At 40.3% G+C, this 23,487-nt stretch overlaps 1 protein-coding gene across 1 annotated transcript in view; it reads right to left on the bottom strand.

Annotated features, from left to right (window-relative positions):
* Positions 1–450: 450 nt before the first annotated feature.
* Positions 451–23,487, bottom strand: part of SNX9 (sorting nexin 9) — a 61,837-nt gene continuing 38,800 nt past the window's right edge. The window contains exons 7-18 of the mRNA XM_084262554.1: positions 22,666–22,750; positions 20,701–20,826; positions 20,298–20,415; positions 17,534–17,664; positions 16,004–16,107; positions 13,480–13,583; positions 10,763–10,840; positions 5,621–5,697; positions 4,639–4,728; positions 3,330–3,444; positions 1,842–1,933; positions 451–668 (exon numbers count right to left, since the gene is read on the bottom strand). Coding sequence (XP_084118680.1) covers positions 621–668; positions 1,842–1,933; positions 3,330–3,444; positions 4,639–4,728; positions 5,621–5,697; positions 10,763–10,840; positions 13,480–13,583; positions 16,004–16,107; positions 17,534–17,664; positions 20,298–20,415; positions 20,701–20,826; positions 22,666–22,750 — 1,168 coding nt within the window. The 3' untranslated portion in view covers positions 451–620. The remainder of the gene's footprint in view (positions 669–1,841; positions 1,934–3,329; positions 3,445–4,638; positions 4,729–5,620; positions 5,698–10,762; positions 10,841–13,479; positions 13,584–16,003; positions 16,108–17,533; positions 17,665–20,297; positions 20,416–20,700; positions 20,827–22,665; positions 22,751–23,487) is intronic.

Raw genomic sequence — 23,487 nt, forward strand, 5'->3', positions numbered from 1 at the left:
TTACTTAGAAGAGGGGGGAAGAGAATGAAGGTATTTACCAGAAGGCATAACGGCAGCAGTATGCCACGGCTGCCTATGGGAAGCCACACTTGGAACCCTTCGTCCAGGAGATTATTGGAAACGTGTACCAGAAACATACACAAATATAAGTCCTCCTGGCTACTGAATTGCTAGACAGTTGAATTGAATATAATGAGTACTGAAGTAATTTTCTCAAGCTTGTCTGCTTTTCCACTTAAAAATATTATAAAAAAAAAAAGTTTGCAACTTGGAAGTTACTTAAGAGTTTTTGGAAGAACACCTGATAGATATAAGTCTGCATGAGGTCCATGGCAATATACAGTTTAGATCCCTGTAACTGACAGCATTATCTACCTGGTTTTACTTAAATAATGATACAGATGGGAAAGCATTCAAGATAAGAAAATGTTATCTTATGATTCTGGCTGATAAAGTAAAATTTTAAAGAATTATTTTTCTACAATGGATTTTTGTTGTTTTTTGGTGTGGGTTTTGTTGGGTTTTTTTGCTGGCAAAGCCTAACAAAACTTTATTAGCATTGCCACCAAATAAGAAAAGCACTTCGGAGTTGTTCTTCATTGTTGACTACTCCTCCTTCTCTACATCACAGGAAAGCGGCTGAGTGCCTGCCTCAGCTTCTGTGCAATCTGAAACAAAGAAACAGAACATACTTAATGTGTCAGCATTTTATGCAGAAATACAACTGCAATACTCCTCCAATGTACACTTTCTGCCTTGTTGATTTTGTGCTTTCACCACTCAGGTTGTGTTGGAGAAGGTATCATGGGCTGTTAGCTTTCCTGTTTGGTTATTTAGCACTGTGCTACACAGGAGGGTGATGTGGACCATGCCAGATTTTTCCTTGCTAAAGGAAAGGACACACATCAGACCAGAGCCCCTGTGCTCTTCCCACAGTTCTTACGGGAGCCAGCACCTCACATATGAGCATGGATCTGGTCCCTGTACTGGGGGAGAGACAACTGGTACAAGGAGACTTGTGAGGCTGCAGCCAGAGGAACTGGGATATACTGGATGAGAGTCTGAAAGAAAGTAAGGAGAAACCCATGCCTAACCCCATCAGGCATGTGTCAGAGAAACAGAGCAAGGTGACCTGATGGGGGACCTGAAAGTTCTCATCCACTAAAGATGCCACTGAAGCCCCCCGGCACCTTTTACTGCTGTGAAAGGCAACCGGTTCCTTGCTTGCTCCTTTAAGTGACAGAAGTCAGGTTCCAGTACGCTCATACTCACAGGTTTTTTACCTGCGTATCGTATTAGAAAAATCTGTCCTCAGGTTTCATTTAAAAACCACCCAGAATACATGTACAAGAACAATTTTAAATGAGAACTGAGGTTGTACATCAAATGCTCAGAGTTAACACACTTAACACAATGAAACCACTCCAGTCCTCCTGCACACACTGTCTGCATCAGGCTTCAAATCACAGAAGCCTCCCTTTGTCCTCCCATCCCAGAAGAGGGAAGTTCCATTCCAATGGTTTGTTGTTGCTCAGACTGCAGTGGATCTTTCTTACTGCAAATCACGGAACTAAAATTCTTTGTGACGTTAGTACTGGCATTACTAAATAGAATCAAGCTGTCAGCAGTAATATTTCTCACTGGTTTTAAGGTCTAATCTAACGTAGTCATTCACAGGAATAGTACACATAAGAAAATATTAACTTTTTTTTTTTAACATACACAATTCTGCAAATACCTTCTCTCTGGGGGAGAGCACACAAAGAGATGATTAAGTACTGTGAGTCCTGTGAGGAGCACAGTATGTGCCAAGAAAAGGGCGCTGAAACACTACACCTTACCGTTTCATAAAACTGTGCCTGCTGCTCCAGGTACAGACGAATGACACTGTTGTAGTCATAAATCCGGTTACTGTGGAAGTGATTCATCTCAGCTGCAATCAGACCCAGGAGGCAAATTATTTAGGAGAGACATTTGTAATTAAGAATAGTTTCACTCAGTTTAGATTTAGTTACTGTGCAACAAGTTCAGCGCCCAGCCTTGCCAGCAGAGTTACTGCACTCATGCTTCCGCAGCCGGTTTTGCCGGCAGCGCTCCAATTATGATGGAACTGGTTGTAAAACTGGTGCACACTGCCAAAGCAAGGTCACTTCCTGGATAAAGCCAGGTCCTTGTTACAATGCTTAGGTGTACAAAAACTTGATAAAAAAATGCAAGCAGGATTTTCTCCTACTGAGGCATTCCCAACAGGATCTGGCTAGGATGTTCAGATTGCCAGTGGTACAGATAGCATATTGCAAGTCACAGCTGTAAAGATTTACCTCAAAAAAAAAAACCAGCAACCCAGCACAGACAGTAGTTTTTGACCCATTCTTGACCAAGACTGTTTCAATAGAAGCATAAGAAACAGCATTACTGAATCCCTATCACCTTTCACTACTTTCTGCATCTCTTGTCAGATCACAGCTTATGGCTGGAAAAGAAAAGTTAAATATATCTTCAGATGCTAACAAAGGGAGAAGGAATATTCTAGACTATGAAAGTCATCCTAGAGGTCTCTCCCACTATTACCACTTATATAGTACAGTCCTCTTGCATCACTGCAACCAGGAAGGAGGAAGGGTGAGGAGTTTTTAAAATCAATTTTATGTGGTGGTCTGACTTTGTCCTGTAAAATACCGACTACTCTTGGCTTCAAGTCAGCTAAAAAAAGATGCAACACCCTCAGCAACTAGTGGTCCCACTGAAATCAGTAACAGGATGTGCTTAAGGGCTTTACATCTGTAGGACTGAACCCTGACTCCTCAGTTCCCTGGTTTATCAAGTGCAGTGTGCTATGTTTCACATTTACAACCTCTCTAACCTCTGAAGAAAAGAGTTCATTCAAAGAACTTCCAGGAAAAAAAAAAATCTGATGTCTGGATCATGTCTGACTACCCCATGAGTCAGAAACACACTTCTGCATGTGATGAACCACTTCTTGCGCCAGGGCCCACGCTGCTTCTTTGAGACATTATCACTTCAAAATGAAAGAACTGCTGGGGTGGTTGTCTGCTGTGGTTTTTCTGGTTTGGGGTTGGTGTTGGGTTGGTTTTTTTTCCTTCCTTTTAACTAACACCTCCAAAATACATGTTTTGCACTTACAGCATGAAATTTGAAAGAAAACAATGGGCAAAATAACTGCAGTTTTAGGAAAATCTATGCAGGTCACACACAAAAAGAGCCACACCAACCTCTTACCATTCCTCGTAGAACAAAGATTCTCTTTTTAAGATACACCCTTCAGAGGTCTAGAAACAACATTGCTATTTAGCCCAACACTTGTTTACCTTGTAGTGCATAAGCCATGGTGCTCACACGTTTCACCATGTTCTGCTTGTCTTGTGGCGTTATTTTACTGGTTGCAACTAATTTATCGCTTTCTTTCACTCTTTCTATTGCTCCCTGCAGAAACCAAATGCAGAAAGATTAAAACAATTAGCCAACTTAGAAAGTCTTTAGTGTCATCTGAAATGCCACTGGCCACGTTGTGAGCTTGCACACTACACACACACACAGGCACAATGACTGATTCCGCCTTGCCCCATCTCACGTGAAGTTTGTTATTTCACTCTATCGCTTTCAAGAACCCAACAGCTTGCAAAAAGTGACCTTAAAACACAGGCACCAGGCAATCAGCTTGGCAGAGGCAGCAGTGCACAAGGATATACACAGAAAGGCTAAAGGACCAAGCTTCAAAGTGCAGCTGACCAACACAACAGACATCCAAAAGCCTCAAACTACCAAACGCCTGTAGAACATTATTTGAATGTTACACAAGATGAGACAACAAAACATCTTTTCCAAGAGGCTACAACTCATTGCAATTTTAAACTTTTGATTCAGGAAAATCCATACATCAAACAGGCATAAAAAAAGAAATGTCTCCCCCTTTACAATGTATCTGTGCCAAACAACATTCAAGAGAACCTATTCACATGTCTCTTGGCAGTAGGATTATGTTACAACTTTTAAAAATATTTATTCTCTTTTTATGTTCCCCCCCCCACCCCGCCAAGGATTCTGTGGGATGAGGGATCGTAAGTGTGCTGAAGAAAGACTACATGAATCTGACATGCTTTTATCTTTGTTGCTCTCAGAAGCATGTTCTTGTTTTACACATTTAACACTTCAAGTGGTAAAAAAACCCAACTTGTGCACTTGTTCAATACTTCCAAATTTCTGGTTTCCTGAAACATGTTAAAAGCAGGCACATGAATATAAAGAAAACTCAAAGACAAAAAAAAATATCCAAAGCTAGACACAATGGCTAAAATTGTTCTCTGTAATATGAAATATAATAAAGTAATAGAGCGGTTGGGTTTTGTTTCCTCCCCCCAAAAATTAGTCCAATTCTCTGTTTAATATTAAAGACACTTCTAGGCAGTACATGATGATTTATCACGTATCAGTAAGCCAGTCATGTAAGCATAGACAGTTCTTATTGTAAAACTCATACACACCAGTTTCACAGAAACTGTCAGTGTTTCTGGAAGCAGGGACCAGGCTGCTGCACAAGGGTAGTGTATTGTACTATCACTTCTGTTGCTGTGGATCTTCCCACTGCCCAGCCCTCAGAAGGAAAGGTCCCTCACATACCTTATGAGCTCCTATGATGTCTGGGAAGCAACCAAGAAATCCCTTATATTCATGATTTGTTTCCATCAAAAAGTGAAGATCCTTCTTGGGCTAATAAACAAAGTGAATGTATTAGTAAAAGTATCTGTGGCATATTAACATCACAGAAAAGAAACAATGATGACAAAAAGGCAGGGGGAGGAAAGAATAGAAAGAAATCCAAGCCAAAATTTTAATTGTTTGTGCAAGCTTTTCATATGTAAAATGGTTTTAATTAAAATATAAGCTCTTTGGAGTAAGGCACTGGGCACCTGTGAGCAGATGCCAGTGTCGTTTTACTCAACACGAGCTTATGAAGCAAGGGGCTTTGCCTCACATTTTCACTGAAGAGTAGCTGCCAGTCATAAATACATCCCCTTAGTTGCTGACTTGGAAATCTCTTTTAAGAACCTCCAGACTCAAGCCTGACATCAAGAGGATCTGCATTTTGCAGACTATAAGCTTTATACGCTAAACATCAATTTATGACTTGAATGCTGACACCAATCAGGATTTATTTAAGCTAGATTTTTACTAAAGCAGGCAATTGCATATCAAGAAAATTAAATGCAGCAAGATCTGGATCCTGCAGACATCTGGGGAATGCAAGAGGAAGGTAGAAACCCTGTCCTTGATTAAATCTCATTTTTTTCCACCAGTAATGAAGACAGCTCACTGACATCACAAAACAAACACATTTAAAGAGGTAGTAACCATCTAGTCTTTTAGAAATCAGAACATGATCCTTCTGATCCAGGAGAAATAACTTCCCTCACATCCCCCCCTAAGTGGACACAGTAGAAACAAGGATGAAAGTGCATTTAGAAGTCTTAATAGTAATTTCATTTTAACTGGTAGTTATGGTTTAACAGTAGCAGTTATGGTTTAACAGAAAAGAAAAAAAGGGATCCAAATAGGCAATACAGTTGTACACACTGTGCCGGTGGATTCATACTGCTCCTACCTGTTCCGCTACTAGACTGGCAATCTCTTCATAGGTTTTTCCTGCTTCTGTTATTGCTCCATTGAGATCAGATTCTCCTAAAAGTAAGCATCAGTGTTCAAATTACAGGAAGTCAATCACAGTATGAAACTTGCCTTGAATAGCTTATTTTATAATAGCAAATGCCTAGTCTTGATTTTATAACCAGTGGTAATTAAAAAGTTAGAAAAACAGTAGTAGTTTTTATACCATAAAAAAATGAAAACTCTGAAGATCATGTAGAAAATGAATGCTAAAAGGGACCACAAACACTTCTACCATAGCACTAGCACTGTGCAGTTCCACACGTCTCAATTATAGGTAGTTTAAATACACAGGTATGGGAGAATCAGGAGGGTGACACTAGAAGATAGACTCACTAAGCTGAAGAGACACCCACTATGCTGATTTTTAAGATACTGATTTCATCCTCGATAAGCAGTACACTCTCCAGGATGCCCTATGGAGCACTGATGACCTTAGCTCTCCAACAGTCCTGGACCACAATAGCTAGAAGGTCAGAAGTAGGAGGCGGCCCAACTAGCTTTTTGCATTGCCACCAAGATTTCTGACCCCTCAGAGAACTCCTGGATAATGTTTTCAAGCTCTGTAAGAGATGCTGCTTTTGAGAGTGACTTTTTAACTTTAATCATCATATGAAGTAAATCAAAGGCCCCCACAAACTATGCTTAAAAGTACAGACATCACCACAAATCCTAAGCTAGACACCACCACAAGTGCTCACAACAGTGTTTTACTAGCAGTACACAGCTATGTGGGACAAATATGGTAACAAGCCTTACATTCTTGATATTTCTCGTGCCACTTCACCTTCCCAAAACACCACAGGTTTTTTCCCATCCTTGTTAGCTTGTCCAAAACACGTAGTCAACAGTGTGGAAAGCACACTGAGGTAGAGAAAGGGAAAGGTGTAGTTGAAAAAACACCCTATTTTTTCCTCATCTTTTCAGAGATGCCTTGATATCAGGCAACAGTTAGTCTTTTACTAACATGTTGGTTGTATTCTACAATTGAAAATTACCAAACAGTGATTTTGTTAAGGATTAATTTGAACATTAAAAGTTCCATCTTTTACTTCAACATATGGATTAATCTGTGTTAGGGATTTATTAGACAAGAGTCCTTCATTTCAGCATGTTCTAAAGGAAAGAAGGTAATGACTGAATGTCACTTCAGTTCTATCAATCAAGTCTTACTTTCCATTAGAATGGTTTCATAAAGCCAAAAGCTTTAAGGAAAAGCTACAGATCCTAAGAAATAAGAAGTCTAACAACACAAACACTGCTAAAGAAATAGTTATTTTTTTCCAGTTTGAGCCTGTCTGGATAAAATAAAAATAAAACCAACATGACATCCCATTCTGAGAACTAAGATGTACGTAACTTAGAAGGTATCTTCACATTGTTGGAAAACAATAAAAAAATTCAGGGAGATGAGTTTTGTTGTTTCAAGCAGACCTAAATAATTTCATTATTTCAGAATTCCCCAAGTCTGCTCAGAAGTAACATTGAAGTAACTGCTGTTTGGGCAACTGACTCCTAGATTTTGTGACAAAACATGGTGTGGCTTTATAATTGGAGTCAGAAGCCAGGCTGGTCTAGATGTTGCTGTTCATTTCATAATACCATAGAAGAAGATGACTTTTCCTACCTGAGTTAAAAGAAAGAGGAAGGTTAAGTATCTTTGAGTAGAAAGATAAGATCCTCTTCTGTGCTGAGCTTGCTCAAAGGACCTTCATAGATTGGAGCTTCAAAGAACCCAGACAAACCCTGCCAACAGCAATCTGGGGCCAGATGGGCACAAAGCCAGCTTGTAGAAGGCACAGGGTACATCAAGAATTTCTGCTGCTAGCAGAGGGATTCAGGCCCCTCCAAAAGCGGGGATAAAGGAAAATATATTTAAAAATTGTTCCAGACAGGGAATCCTGACAATAGGGAGGCACACAAGTGGTAGACTACCTGCAGGTCCTCATACTGCATCCTTTTCTTCTGCAATCTCTTTCTCAGATAGTGCCAGGGCAGTCTTAGAGTCACAATTCATCTCTCACCTGCCACACCCCCCAGGTTCTAATACCCATTATCAGCAGCATCATGCCATGCTCAGTTGGTCTCACTCTACACCAGGCCACCTTGTCAGAGACACCACACACGACCCACATGTTCACCCAGCAGAGCAACTTGGATTCCACCAGCAGCACGCCAAGTTTTGTTCAGGGCCGAGTTTCTGGCATTCTCAGCTTCTGAACCGATGTGAAGCTGGGAATGAGATTCTTAAACTGTGAAAGCTGATCTGGGTCCCAGTGCAGGGATACACCAGGATGTCAGTACATCTTTAAATCAGTGAAAGAGCAGAAAGCCCTAAACGCTCCTGACATTTGCAACAAAATTACGACAATGTGTATCATGTATGTCCCCACAAGAAAGAGGGCTGAAAAGCACTGACTAAAGGTAACTGTAAAAAGACCATTTTAAATGGCCAGTAATCTTTTACATTATCTCAACCCCACCACAAGGAGAAACTAATATTTTCATTGATTTACAGGCCTGCATTCTGTTATTGGGAGGTGAAGGTAGATGCAAAACAAGTCTTTTGGACATGCTAAGGAAAGCACCTCTTAGAAGTTCAATTCTTTGGTAAACACAGGGATTATCACCTCTGACTGTACACACCAGGCATACTGAGGGGACTAACACTTTGTAAGGTTTAATTAGGGCAGCAGGTTTCTTCATTTTGTCAAGATGTGGTTTTGTTTTCTTTCAAAGCATGTTTTAAGAGACTCCAGGTCAAGTTTGATATACTAGGGAACTTACTTGTAGCAAGATTTTTCTTGACAAGTACACCTCAGCCTGACAGCATTCAGCACACACAAGCAGGTTGGACAGCAAGATGTGCCTGTTGCTAGCTGGCAGGGTAGTGAAACTTGCACGTAACTGCCTAACAAAATTCCTGAGGGGTGATGTAGGATTAGGATATTTTACTATGCTGAATGACATACCACAGCCATTCACATTTTCTTAATATAGGAGAAAGACTCATCCAGATTTGGTGCTGCAAAAGAGAAGCCATGCTATTTAAGGCTGCATTAACCTAAGAGCAGTGTATGATGCAACAGGATAGGCAACATAGTGCCAGGCTGCAGGACACTTCCAGGCATATTCTGGAACTGTCCAATACACATTTTTGGACCAGAATCATACTTTCAAAGCACGTGCTCTTAAACCAACTGGACAGTACATAGGCCCATGGCCAAATGAGAACCTTTCAGTGTGTCCTTCATAGTTTTAAAGGTACCTTTGTCTCTGCAAATACTGGGGACAGATTCCTTATACGTGCTGTATCCGGAACTAACTGATACCTCAACAAACAAGATTCAGCACTCAGCTCCCAAAGAAACTGAACTGAGCAACTTTAAGTATGGCTGAAGGAACCTTTCCTCTTTACTGATCGGTAAAAAACCCCATAAAATAAAAGACTCATATCTATCATAGCCCTTATACAGCCTCACTGCTACAACTTGATTTGAAAGAAAAGGTCCAGTGCCTGCCTTCTTTTAAATATCGTCATCAGGAAAGCCACATCCTAATTAGTTTAAACCCCAGTGTTTAAATCTTTGAAGAGAGTCTGCCTAATCCACAGACCTGTACCTGAGGCAAGATATGTGGAATCAGCACAAAGGCATCAATGGGAAGGGCATTTCCCCTCAGCAAGACACTGGGGTGCAACCAGGCACAGCTGGGCAAACAGCAGAGGAGAAACATCCTTGCCTTGATCCCAAACACCACAGGATCTATTTTTTCATACCATTCCAACATGCTGGAAATCAAATTCAAGCTTTCCTCTGTAAGACTGATGTGCAATTTCGCATCCTAGCTTTAAGCCATATTGTTTTCCCTTTAGCCTCTTGAGAGAACCTGTGTTGTAGGACTGAAAATTCCCCAAGAATTCCTGCTGAGATTGTACCTGGCTAGGATTTATAGTTCTCTAACCCGTGCTAAGAGTACATAACTATGCAAATCCCCTACTTGGTTCTCACATCCGAAAGTAACACTTACGGCAGTATGCCGTGCTCCAATTCTAACCAAGCAGTCATCCTGCTGAAGTACAGGACAAAAATGAGAACAAATTGCAAGGGACTAACTCTATTTCCAACGTTTACAGAAGCAGAGAATCTGAATTTTAGAACTGGCTGCATTTTAATAGATGGTTTAAGGGGCAAAAAGCTGGAAGAGTTCAAAGCAAGGGATAGGTGAGCAGTTAAGAGACGTACTGGTCAACTAAAAATTCTAAGATAGAAACAGTTCAGGAAGCCTCTACTATATTTAAGCTATAACATTTAAGGTTTTGAAGAGAAATTTTGCTATTAAGTCTAGAAAAAGAAATAATACATTTGACAAGAGAATCCCAGAGAAAAGTGAACTAAATTAGCTACCTCTGGGATATGATGAAGTATTTTCTAGTTATCTGGAAAACATCAGCATAACTTGGCATATGAAAGCAGGATTTCAAGTTTGGCCTAACTGCCTATGTTGTTAAAGAACTCTGAGCAATTGATGTCCTCCTTTTCTCTCACATCATCTATACTGAGCATGACAGGCTCTATTTTAGGTCTCTTAAAGAAGGAAAGGTGAAGGACAAGAAAAGGCCACAGTAGCCAGCCCTCTAGCTCACATAATAAGTTACAAGATTTGCTTTGTATACAAATTTTCCATCTTCCTGTGGAGTTGTTTCATGAAGTCAGTCACACAATAGTTCTGTGATATATATTTTCAGTGCTACATTTTCTCTCCTTTCCTTTGCTATCACAAAAAAATGCTACAGCATGTTTTGTCAGTCAGTGAGCACATCATATGTTAATCAGATCAAGCTAAACTCCTCTACCACCACCCCACCACATGATTACACAGCAAGAAAGAACGCTGCAGGCTAAGATACAAAAACTCCATAATATACACAAGGAAACAAGTTCTTGATATTTTTTTCCCCCAGAATCATATTTGACATCTGAAGTTCAAAGAGGGAAGCATTAAGATCTTTGGCAAAGAATGTAGCATGACAATTAAAACACTTATTGTAAGTAAAATACAAATGAAGCTATAGAAGTACCTTGGTATCCACTAGTGCTGAAAACCAGTGCCAGGCTCTGCAACGCTTTTCCTATCTTCTGGTATTCCTTGGGTAGTGCTGAAATAGGGAAAGATGGGGGGTTGGAAATGAGGGAAATGGGAAAAAAACCCCACAAGGATAAGTGAAACTAAACCTTCAGCATTTCCAAAACTTGACAGAAGTAGATGTCCAACAACTAGGCTTACATTTCCTCTAGTAAGGCATTTGCAATCATTTTCTTACCCCCTCCCCTGATACAGACATTCCAAAACTGGATAAAGCAATTGCAATCTGGATTCTTAAAAGCCAGTAACAGTTGGGGAAACAGTTTGTGACTGCTATAAAAAAAAAAAGTGGCTCTGGACTCATAGCTCAGTCGTCCTATGCATACAGGGAGATTTCTTTTTTCTTCCCCCCTCTCCCCGATGAGTGAACTTTATCCTCCTGTGGGTTGGGGAAGAAGTGCTGCAGTGATAAAGAGAATAGATCTCACTAATACTTTGAGAGAGGATTATTACACAGACCTGTAATACCTAAACTCTCGTCAAAGCATGGATTTTATATTTAAAGGCACTAGAAACCTACATTATCTAGGGATAGAAAATGATGCAGGTATCTGAATAATAAAAATTTAATAATCTATTTATTAAAACAGATTTATAAATTGCTTACTCATAATGCAGTCAGTAAGCTGTGATTTATGAGCGTTTTCATTATTAATACTTTGTCTTATTGGGCCTCTGGGGTAGTGGTATTCAACCCAAAGAATGAGAGTATGTCTTCTGCTACCTATGTTAGCAGAAAAAAACCCCAACCCAACAAGCAGATGTGCTTTACTGTTCAGGTAAATAGCAGGTTTTTTAATTGCTCCAGCATCCCAGTCTGATTTTCAGAGAGGAACTCCTTTGTATGCAGGGGGGAAAATAACACCACAAAAAAAACCAAACACACAAAACAATCCTCCAAACCATGTATTTTTATCTTGATCAAGTTCTTGCCCATAAGTTAGATGCTTTATAACAACTGTTATTTCTTACACAACAGGTACCATTCAGAGTACTAAAGTTCTGTTACCAACCATTAGCTTGTTACCGAATCCCCAGTGGAAACTTCAGTGAAGAACGTTTGGTTTCTTTTCACTTGCACTGAAGAAAATTCCCCTGTCAGTCATTTTAAATATCACAGAACGGAATGCACGCAACTATTGCTCAGGAAGTGCCAAAAATACTTCTGACTAGGAGTTGGGACTAGAGCTGACAGGGAATGTAAAACCTAAGAAGCTACTGAAATTCTTCAGTTTTGCACGTCCTTTTTTATTCAGCGTGAACAGCTGAAAAAGTTAAACACAACCACATCTGACTTATTGCACTTAATGCTAACTAATTCATAGCTTTAAGCAGCAGAAGATTCATTCCATACCTACAACACCGGTGTCGTAAGTTTAAGGAGATTTAAGAAGTGAATTTCTGAAATTTCTCTTTGTAAGCAAAAGCCACAGCCAGCCCCAAACTATGGTTTTGATCACTGGTTGTGTAATTGCAAAGCAAAGCTATCTTTCTCATCTTATTTGAGGGCCCTTATTCCCTCCCCCACCCTCTGCTTTCCCCTTGGTGTGTGTTCCCTAATGAAGGGAGATCTGTAGAATGTTAGAGCTGTATGCTGTGTTAGACTAGTTTTCACCAGCAGTAGGGTCAGCAATGTGTAGAAGAAAACCCTCTTATTCAAAAGTAAAGAAACATAAATAATTTAAAGTTACAATCCTACAGATACTAAATTCTAATATAATCACAACCAGAAAAGATTGGGCTTCTATACTTCCCATTCCTTCTGGACAGACCCAGACATTCAACTGCAGCATTAAGATTAGAAAGCAGCAGAGAGACATCTCAGGAGAGGCACTTACTTACTCCCAAGTCTGGAGACGATTATTTTTTTGGTGGGAGTTAAAAAGAGGAAAAAAGGAAAGAAAAAAAATTATGGAGATTTAGGTGACATGTTGATTGCTAGACACTACAGACTCCCCTGAAGTGTTTTTCATTATGATCCTCAGCTGTAGTACCTGCTTCCTTTCAATAGCTGCCTTGTGGTGGCCACAAACACTGAACACTGCTGTGGACTAGGAAATTAGAACCCAGACAGACTCATAGGTACTTGGTGTGAAGTTCTGCAACCCTAAATATCTGTGGGAAGGAAGAAACAAGATAGGAGAAAAAGAACTGGGCTAAAGATTAAGTTAGAATCAAGCTTGGGTTTAGTTTTGATTTTTTTTTAAACTCATTTAATTTTTAAATCATTCCTCCTGGCATGCAAGAATCCCAAATAAGGGGTTAATATGATTTCATCAAATAGACAGGTCATCTACTCTGCCCATGTCACTAAATCGTAGATGAAGGATAAATATATGAGAAGAGGTCCAACAAGGGCTTTAGCTGGATTACTAAAACTATTTAACTTCCAATATTCTTAAAACTATTGGCAGGGACCAGATATTTCTGTTACAATAGAAATATAAACAACCAAAAAAACCCACACCCAAACAAAAAAGTCTGGACAATTGATACACTCAGACACTGAAAGCAACCAGAACGCCACACAATCCTCATGATGAAACTAAAGGAAATCCTAAATTAAGATGTGCCTTGAATTATAAAGACAACAACAATGCCAGGGAGAAAAGCAACACAGAAATTACTACTGAGTTCAGAGAGGACACTTACGCCCTGTGCACCTCTTCCAGTGCTCTTGTCCCACTGTCAGCAGCTCTTTAACTCCATCATCCATTGCTTTGGTGAATCTACCCACTGCATCACATTTCTGTTCTCTGTGGCATGTGGAAAAGCAAAACAAAAGAGCACTTTAACAGATGCATTATGACTTTCCTAAGTATTTCAGTGTTGTGTTTAGTGGCAGCTGTGTTTAAAAAAAATCAGAAATAAATCACTTCCTTGAAATCTCTGCTATTTCACTGAGGTTTGAATTTCCCTCTTTAGATACAAGTGGTTTTCATTCTATTTTCCACCCTGTCAAATATGTGGTACCAGAGTACCATTCTTACTCTAGTTAGTTACCTTTAGAGGGTGGAAAAAAAAAGAAAGAAAAAAGGCCACTAGCTAAATATCCTCCCCAATGAGATCATTTAACAGCAGAACAGCAACACCTGATTTGAGGAAAATGCATCCCTGCAGGAAATTAGAGTAACAGAAATGGCAATTTTAATAAAAGTCTAAATAGGCGAATACAAGTTAACATAGCAGTTCTTCTAGGGAAATGTGTATGCATAAATTCCTATCAACAATATCATCATGTTCAGTTGTATTAAAGAGAAAGAAAAACCAGAGAATTCTGCATTAGTATGTGCCTTTTAAGCATGTTTTCGTGCAGCTATCAAAACTTCCCATTAACATAGCACTGCATACACAGCAATGATCTGTGAACCCTACAAAAGAAAACTAGACAAATATTTTCTAATTTTCAAAGATAATTATTCAAACTGCATCACATCTTACAAATGCTTTCAGCCAAAGCCTGTATGAGATAGCTCTCACAGCAGGACAACTGTAAGCAACTCCCCAGAGCCAGGGCAGCAGCTGCAGCTGTGATCCAACCACCCAGAGGCTCCCACCTCCCTACCAACACCTCCTTCCTCAGCCAGAAACGCTGCCCAAAGAGTTACTTGCACAAACAGAACCCAAGCTTTCTAAGGGGTCCTTGTTTTACTCTTTTCTTCCCAGTATCAAACCATCCTTTTAATTTGCTGTACTTCATGGTATCATGATCACAGAAAGTTCATGAAGCGCCACATAGTTACCATCCTTTGATCAAAGCCAGGATGACACAGGACAGCCAAAGTACAAGCAAAACTGTTTCAGTAAAGAGCATATTTTCACTGAAGAACCCAAGAACTACTGAACACACTGGTTTGCCCACATACAGGAATAACAGGCTTCAAGACTGTCCATACACACTTTCAACAACATCCTGAGAGATTCCCAGGCACTGGAATGTGGTGTGGATGCCTGAGGTGTTACAGTCACCCCTGTAATACTTGGAGCCAGGTCCCCAGAACCAGCCCAGGAGCCAATACCCTCTTGGGGAGCATTCCTGGAGGCTGCCTGCTTGCCCACACTCTGGGGACAAACTGTTCTGCAGACCGTATGGTGGTCATTCCCTGCTGGGGTTTTATATAGAACCCAGACTCACCATCTCCAGCACCCTATGCACAAAATCCTCCCTCTCTGGTTCACCCCTTCAGCTTTTATAACACTGGAATATACACACACTCAACATCATTTAAGTAGTAAAGTCTGAAATCCTCATGTTCAAAGGGGAAGTGACCTAAAAATGTCCCTCTTTTTTAATAGTACAGAATTGCTAGCACACAGCTACTATATAGACCTTAATATGCACCGGATCAGTTGGATAAAGCCTATGCTGGGCTATTTCCAGGTGTTTGTGCACTGCTGCTTTGCTATTATAAACACTTTTGTCTAGTTTACCCATAATTGCAGACATAAAACATTAGAATCTAGCACGTCATGCATAATATGCATCTTCTAAGAAAAATTAAGCCTAAAGGAGTGAAATAAAAGCTGCAGACTAAAGCCAGTCTTACAACCCAAAGATTCTCTCACCAAGAGAGCTGCAGGTGAAGAAGTGTATGTACTCATAACATAAATATATTTCTATTTGCACTGCTAGAAAGATAACCACAAAATATAGTAACCCATTTAAAATTAAAAGTGATTGAAATGATCACTTTTCATTTTTAATAGCTTTCCACAGATTCCAGACATTAGAATGATACTGTGTGTGCATTACACACAAGTAATTTACAGAAACATTGACTTCCTTGATGGTTCACCTACAGTTATCCTAAGCTACTTGGCAAGTCTAGCACACTTCAGAGCTGTTGACAATTGAAGACCAAAATATACTCCCATAGCAGTACAAAACACGACTCCATAGGATCTGCCAGTGCTCTCCCGTCAACTAGCTTTGCATAAATCCTTTAAGGATCAGTATTCAGCCACTGAAGTCAGTAAGACATCACATGGCATTCCACTAAGTTTTAGAGGTGTTGATATGAAAATCTCATATTCAAACAATTTTTCAGGTCTACCTTGATGAGTCCCTCTTAAAACCCACTAATATATGTCCATGCTTATTACTTTAGTTTTATGTAGCTCAGTATCTGTTGTATACACAGATGCATAACGTCCATACAAAGAGAAGCCACCTTACATTTCTACCATATCCAAGTCAGGAGCTTCTGGTTCCATTGTAGAAAAGATCAGGACTCCTACAGTTTCATCTTTCTCTGCCTTCCGCTTTCCGGTTTTCCATTCCTTAAGGAAAGAAAACAAGAGACAGAATTTACCCACCTCTGCTTGTCCATCTTAAGCAGTGAATGAAATGCAGTTAACCAGCAGACCACCCACACATTAAAACCTTTCAAATGAAAGATGCAGTGGGGCCATGGCTCCTTAGAGTTTCCCTCCCTTCTCCTTGTGGACTTTGTTTTCTAGATTCTGGAGTAAACAGACCCATCCTGTATATTACTGAAATACAGTGCAAGAGGAATTGTATTCAGCTGTATCTGCACATTATAGTACTGCTGGTAAGAGAAGCTCAAGATGATCATGAGACTATTATGCAATTGCCATACTAAGTTCTTAGTGGGAAGAGATAAAAAGGTTAAAAATTCCACATGTATTGCAACATCTGCTCTGTTTATATCTGTCCATAAGTCAGATATTAAGAACTGCTGAAGCTAGCACAATCATACAAAACTCCACTGGCCATCCAAGCAGCACTTTGCTAGGACTAAGACCCACTATGTTATTAAGCCTTTACTTACAGGATCACAGAATAACTCTGTTTAGAAGTGACCTTGGGAAGTTTACAGGACAGCTTCCCACTCAAAAGGAACCTTAGTTACTGTGACTTTAGTTACTCAGACCTTTAGCCAGTCTGGTCTTAAAAACCTTCAAGGATCATTTACTTTTTGAGTAAAGTCTGTATATTTAGAAGTATGACTGTTTTGAAGAGAAAGCAGCAAAGTCTTCCTGTTTACTTCCTCATCAGTGGATACCTAAATTAGAAATGGAGCTAGAGCTCAGTCATGAGGAACCCATTATTTTCTGAAGGTAAAGATATTAAAATCTCTCAAAAAAGTCTCTCAGAAAATGCAGGGGCTGGGGGGGAGGGAGCAGGGAAGGGGAGAGGTAGGGAACAGAATAAAAAAAAAGGCGGATTATATCAAATAAGACTGCAGCAGAATGCTATCACAACCCACTCCAGTGCAACTGTTGGGAAGGGGGTTGTGAGGGAGTGGTTTTAATTATATACAGGATTAGACACCACAGAGATTTGCTACAAAGTAGCTTCTGTTATCTGTTAGCAAAGCAGACATTTGGACCACCATAATCAGTAAGCCCCAAAAAAGACAGCAGGGCAACAGCCAAAAGTTGTTGTGTATGTTCCTGTTCTGCTGGGGGACACAACCTGTCCTTAGCAGTCTGGCAAAGCAACTTTAAAGACCACATCTCTGTTGCAGTGGCACACAACATTCCACACAAGCAACTTTATGCCTTATTTTGATCCATCAGCTAAATTAGTCAGCTGTAAACCCAGCAGTTTTTAGCTCATCCCTTCCGCCCACAGGGTGGCAGACAAAGGAGGAGGCTGCAAAGTTCTTGGTTAGAAGCGGGGTGGTGCCGGGGAGCAATTCCTCAAAACTCCCTCAGTCTGCGTGTGAATTGTATTTCCTACCTTCTCATCTCGGAAATTGAGAAACTGCTGAAAAACTTCACTTTCTGAAACAACAGGATGGCGGCACATTCTTGTCATCCAGGCTTGCAGCCTCTCCATACGCATTTTGATAAATTCTTCTTCAAAGCGCCCTGTTATACATCGAACAGTGGTGGTTGTGTTTGTACTCCAGCACCCTCAGCTTCCCCCCCCCCCTTTTTTTAATTAAGGAGAATCTGTAATTCATCTGGTGAGTTACTAACAGAATTTACAAGGAGGAAACATTATGCTGACCAATCAGAAGAACCTTAACTTATAGTATATTGGTTACTGACCAAGAATACCACTCCTTTTACAGATAGTCAGGAAATAGTAAAAGAACACACACTACCCACCTACAACTCAAATACATTTCAAAACAAATAAAATCAAGAAACTTGCAGGTGGAAGATTTAAGTATTGGGGTGTTCCATGACAGAAGCTAGCCACAGGCTCACAAGGCAGTCCTTTTTCTGATGCAGTCTAGTAAATTCTTGGTCAATGTAAGACTCGGAAAAGTTGGAGAAAAAAGGAACTACTCTATTTTTCAAGTTGTTCTGTCCTAAGTACCAAAGCATTTGAAATTGCACTGGTCAGATAAGAACAGCAGATTTAGAAGAGCAGTACCACCCACAAACATATTTCTATATAGGTAAATGAATGTGTTGGGAAAGGCCTCATAAGAGCCTAATCAGTTTATACATCTGATTTATTGAGAATATATACACATGTAAGACTAACTGATTTAAATCGCTTAATGAAAAGTAACCAATTTAATTTTAAAACCAGTAGTGCATCACTGTGTATTTATAAGAACCTTTTATTTTTAACACATGCTGTGTCTTGAGAGAATCTTTTCCAATTAAAAAAACCCCAAACCCCAATATCACACTTCTAAAGCATACAGCAAACAGGATCTATTCAAAATGAATGAGATTACTCCAGCACCCAACTCTAATTCCCATAGCAGCACACATGGCAAACCCTGAACACATGTAATCTTTCAATATAGTTCAAATGTATAGTAACTATGATAGCAGTTTTTTGTGGGATTTTTTTTTAAGTTGCAAATATGGAAACAAGCAAGAGTAGCAGGTAAAGAACACCACTAATGAAAAATTGTTTGTGGGTGAGGGTACAGTTCCTGTAAATTATTTGGGGGTTATAGTGGTGCAGGTGTAGAAATCAACTAGTATGGTAGAGACATTATCTAATGTGCAGTAATACCTTGTTCCACCTTTAATCTATACTGAAGTCTCCCTAGCACTCCTGCCAGCATAAGAAATGCAAGGCAACAGGAACAGTAGCATTTGGAAGCTACGTGCTGGTCATTAGGCATATCACCACCAGCAAAATCATGATCTCAAGCAGTCAGCCAATTTTAAAGAGTCTTGCTTTGCCAAGACTAATGGACAGACATACTTCTCTAGACAGTCTTCAGAAAGAAGACTCCTAAACACAATGAAAAATAAGTACCATTTTTTCTGAGTCTCCCAAAAATAGAGGAAAAGAGGATGCTTTCTTTTTCTGCATGAGACAAGTCACTCTCTCACACAGACGCCGGAAGACTGAAATCCACAGGCAAGATTTAACTCTGATGCCAAACTCTTGAGTCCTTTAAAACACAGTTACAATAAAATGTAGAGATCCCCATCAAGTCTTCTGGTTTTCTTTTAGTCCACATGCACATGTTTAAGCAAAAATACTGCTGAATTCTAAACATGAGACTAAGGGGAGGGAGGAAGTCGCTTCCTCACTTTTCAGTTTCCTGGGCATTTATCCCAGCATCTGCATCAATGCTCAGCTTTCTTCAAGCACAGCAGAGCTGCTGCATTTTCAGCGATGGCTGCAGCCACATTGCTGGCAACGTGCCAGCTTTTGTACGTTTGGTTTCAGCCAGCCCTCTTAAAGGCTGTGTAAAACTCTTACCAAAAAACACAAATATACAGGTGTCCATTCTCTTCTTCACAGCACCCTAGAACACCCTTGTAGGAAGGAAGCCAGAGACTACTGAAAATACACAGGCATAACCCTGTTCAACTGCAAGGGCTGATCTCAGCAGCATTTACAGGTCACAATCTCGCTTCTCCTGATGTCAGAAGAAAAGGTTTTTCTGTAAGCTTCAGAGAGTTTGGTGAAACTGAACTGACGTCAAACCAGAACAGAATGGTATATAAATCAAAAATGCTTTCTAAATCAAGTGTGAAATCAGGCAACAGGAGAAACAGCTGCAACGCTTCACTCGCGAGAAAAAAAAACCCAGTTTGTCAGGGCATGCTCCATTTCCTCCAGGAGCTTTGCTTCAAAGCTCCTATAACACAACACGTCTACAGTCAAATGCAAAAGAACCTACCCACAAAAAAAACCCACCTCAAAAAGCTATTTCTCCAGAAAATCAGTGTATATGGTACAAAATTAGTAATCTCTTCAATAATGAATGTTCTCTTCCATAGTAACTAGGGTGGGATTTGGCTGGTTGGGGTTTTTTTGTTTGTTTTGGGTTTTTAAAAACACTGGGTTAGATAAGTAAGCCTAAGTTCTGAAATAATGTACTTGATGCTGGTATTTTATAACCAATAGGCCATTACAATGTGTCATAAGTTTTGAATGGTGAAAGGTTTAGGGGTTTTACTGGTATCTTCTCTAAAAATAATAGGAAAAACTGAACGGTAAGAAATAACTGAAACTTGTAAAATGGCGATCTCCTTATTTCATATCCCACAAATTCACAATTAGGAGTAATTACCTGTTACTTGCTTGTCTGGAAGAGATGGGATTGGAATGGCTAATCCAAATTTTACCAGGAGACGCTCATACAACCAGTCAAAGTGCTTGTATCTGTGGTTGACAGACCGATTAGTGTTCTGTAAGAGAAACAGAACTCTGAATTTTGATAGGCTGTCCAGATAGTGACATGAAACAAAGGTGACCAGAACAGTAAATACACGGAACGTAAATAAGAGTTACAATTTAGAGCCTTGACTCTGTAATTACAGAAGAACTTGAAATGCCAGAACATGGGAAACAAAGTGTGACAACCGCCACTTACTCTTACCACTCTGTTACCAAACCACACAAATGGTATTTTTTTCATATGTAGAAATGACCCATACTTCCAAGAAAGAGGATCCTGTTTCAGATACACTTACAGTGCAGGTCAGCTGATATTCGATGTAGCTCTTGAGACCATACATTTTAGAACCTTTTTTGGGATCTGCCACCACACAGTCAAATGTAGAGGTAGGATAAACCCACATTGGGCCATAATCACCAATCTGTAAGAAATTAAAAATATTACCTTTAAATATATCACACTGTACCAGCTCTAAAGGAGACAAATACTTTCACTGTCCACTTAAAAGTTTCTACTGATTTCAGTGAACGCTTCATAGTCAGGAAATAGAGATATTTCTTCCAACCAGAGATGATTTTCCACAGCTGTGTTTATTGTATTCTGCATTTTAGGATTTTTTCAAATAGCCAAGGAATGGTGAATTCTAAGGATTCTTTCTTCAACCACATTTCACTATAACGCATGTATCTATAAGAGTTTCTTTTCTAGATGAGAAGATGACCTGAACATCGTAACTGAGTATTGCAAACCTTTATGAATGTAGGTCCTATGTATTACCTATCTAGATAATGAACAGTGTAATAAGCTTCCTTTGCCTCCCAAATCCCAAAAATGCTTATTTTCGTGATCACAGGTAATGCAGGTCCAGCGTGAGGAAAAAAAGGTACCAAAAAGAAAAAACACCCCCAAAGTCAGCACACTTAAAAAAAAGGAGGAATTAAGACTTGATCCTGAAAAATCCTTCAATGTAATATAACAATGATACAATGAGTTGTGGTCAACAGCTCAGTGTTCAAGCAGAGCCCAGTGACAAGTGGCATTCCTCAGGGGGCCAGTATTGGGACTCGTGCTGCTTAACATCTTTGTTGGTGGCACAGTGTGATCGAGTGCACCCTCAGGAACTCTGCCAATGACACTGAGCTGTGTGAAGCAGTTGGCACACTGAAGGGAAGGGATGCCATCCAGAGGGACAGTGACATGTTTCAGAGGTGTGCCTCTCTGAACCTCATGAAGTTCAACAATGCCAGGTACAAAGTCCTGCACATGGGTCACAGCAATCCCAAGCACAACTACAGGCTGGGCAGAGAATGGATTGAGAACAGCCCTGAGGGGAAACAGTTCAAGGTGTTGGTGGATGAGAAGCTCAACATGAGCTGACAATGGGCACCTGCAGTCCAGAAAGCCAACCGTGTCCTGAGCTGCATCAAAATTCTGTGATTCTGTGAAAAGAAGTGTAACCAGCAAGTTGAGGGAGGTGATTCTGTCTCTCTGCTCTGCTCTCATGAGACCCCACTTGGACTACTGTATCTAGCTCTGGAACCACCAAGATAAGGACAACAGAGCTGCTGGAGCAAGTCCAGAGGACCACAAAGATGATTAGAGGGCTGGAGCATGCCTCCTGTGATGACAGACTAAGAGAGTTGGGGTTGTTCAGCCTGGAGAAGTATTCAGGAAGAGCAGACTGCAGGTACCTGAAGAAGGCTAAAAAGCTGGAGAGGGACTTTTTACAAAGGCATAGGACAAGGGTGATAGGTTTAAACTGAAAGATGGTAGGTTTAGATTAGATTTTAGGAAGAAATCCTTCCCTGTGAGGGTGGTGGGGCCCTGGGACAGGTTGCCCAGAGCAGCTGTGGCTGCCCCCTTCCCGATAGTGTGCAAGGCCAGATTAGACGGGGCTTTGTGCAACCTGGTCTAGAGGAGTGTGTCCCTGCCCATGGCAGTGGGGTTTGGAACTAGATGACCTTTAAGGTCCCTTCCAATCCAAATAATTGTATAACTCCACATGACTCAAAAGTGTAGTCTACCACAACTTTAAAATACTCAAGTGGTACACAATTTTAGTATGGCAGTTCTATTTCTAATCATATGTTCAGTATCAGTTTCTTCTGACCCAAATACATACAGCAACCCTGAGGTTAAAAGTGAAGTTGTGGAAAAAAGGGTTGGGAAGATTAAAAAAACCTCAACAAAAAAAAAGCCCAAAACAAACCATACCACCCACACACAAAACCTACACACACACACACACACCCCAGCTTACAATTATGGGTATTTTCTCTTTGGGTTTTGCTAGCTGCTTTGCCAACAGATACTGTTCCATCCCAGGTTTTGCAAATCCAGGAAACCTAACAATAAAACAGAGAGAAGTTCAGTTCATATCTTCGTTCCTTTTACACATGCACAATTCCCTGCCACTATATGAAAAACCCTTAGCATTTCTCAAGTATAAAACCAGTTTGATGTGGATTCCTCAACCAACCAAAAATTTGTCCTGAAACGTCAGAGAAGTTCTAACTACTGACCCCCAGCTTTTACTTTACAGACCTCTTCTTCCAAGGCAAAGTAGCTATTTGTGCTCCACGGCCCATCAGAGCAAACAGGACACAAAGCAACATCTGCCACTCCACTGCAGCCCACCCCCTCTGGAAACACACACACAGAGGCTCATGCTTGCTGTCCTGCTCTTTCAGATGAGAATTCCATCATCTGAAAGAACATCGAACTGCAGATTTATCAAGTGCTTCTAAAGATGAGTTAAATGCATTTATTTACCAATTAGAAAGAAAACCACGCAAATATTGCTGTAATGTCCTTAAAGTCTGTGTAACAAGAGCCTTACAACAGCAAATGGTGGTTCTCAATTAGCAAGATACTTAGCCCTTCAAGGACTGCCAACCTACTGCCTGCTTGCAGAAACACCAGGAGTAAAGTAGGACTTGAGACAAGTAATGTTCTTGGATAAGGTATGTTTAAGCTGGCTACTTGTTGCATGCCTCTTCAGTGTAGATGCCATGATGCAAAGATGCAACTGCAGACTGGACAAAGCCTCCGCTGATGAACAGGATCAACTGCCTCTGCGTGA

This window comes from Gallinula chloropus (assembly GCF_964237585.1).
Source record: "Gallinula chloropus genome assembly, chromosome: 3".
NCBI classification, from domain to species: Eukaryota; Metazoa; Chordata; class Aves; order Gruiformes; family Rallidae; genus Gallinula; species Gallinula chloropus.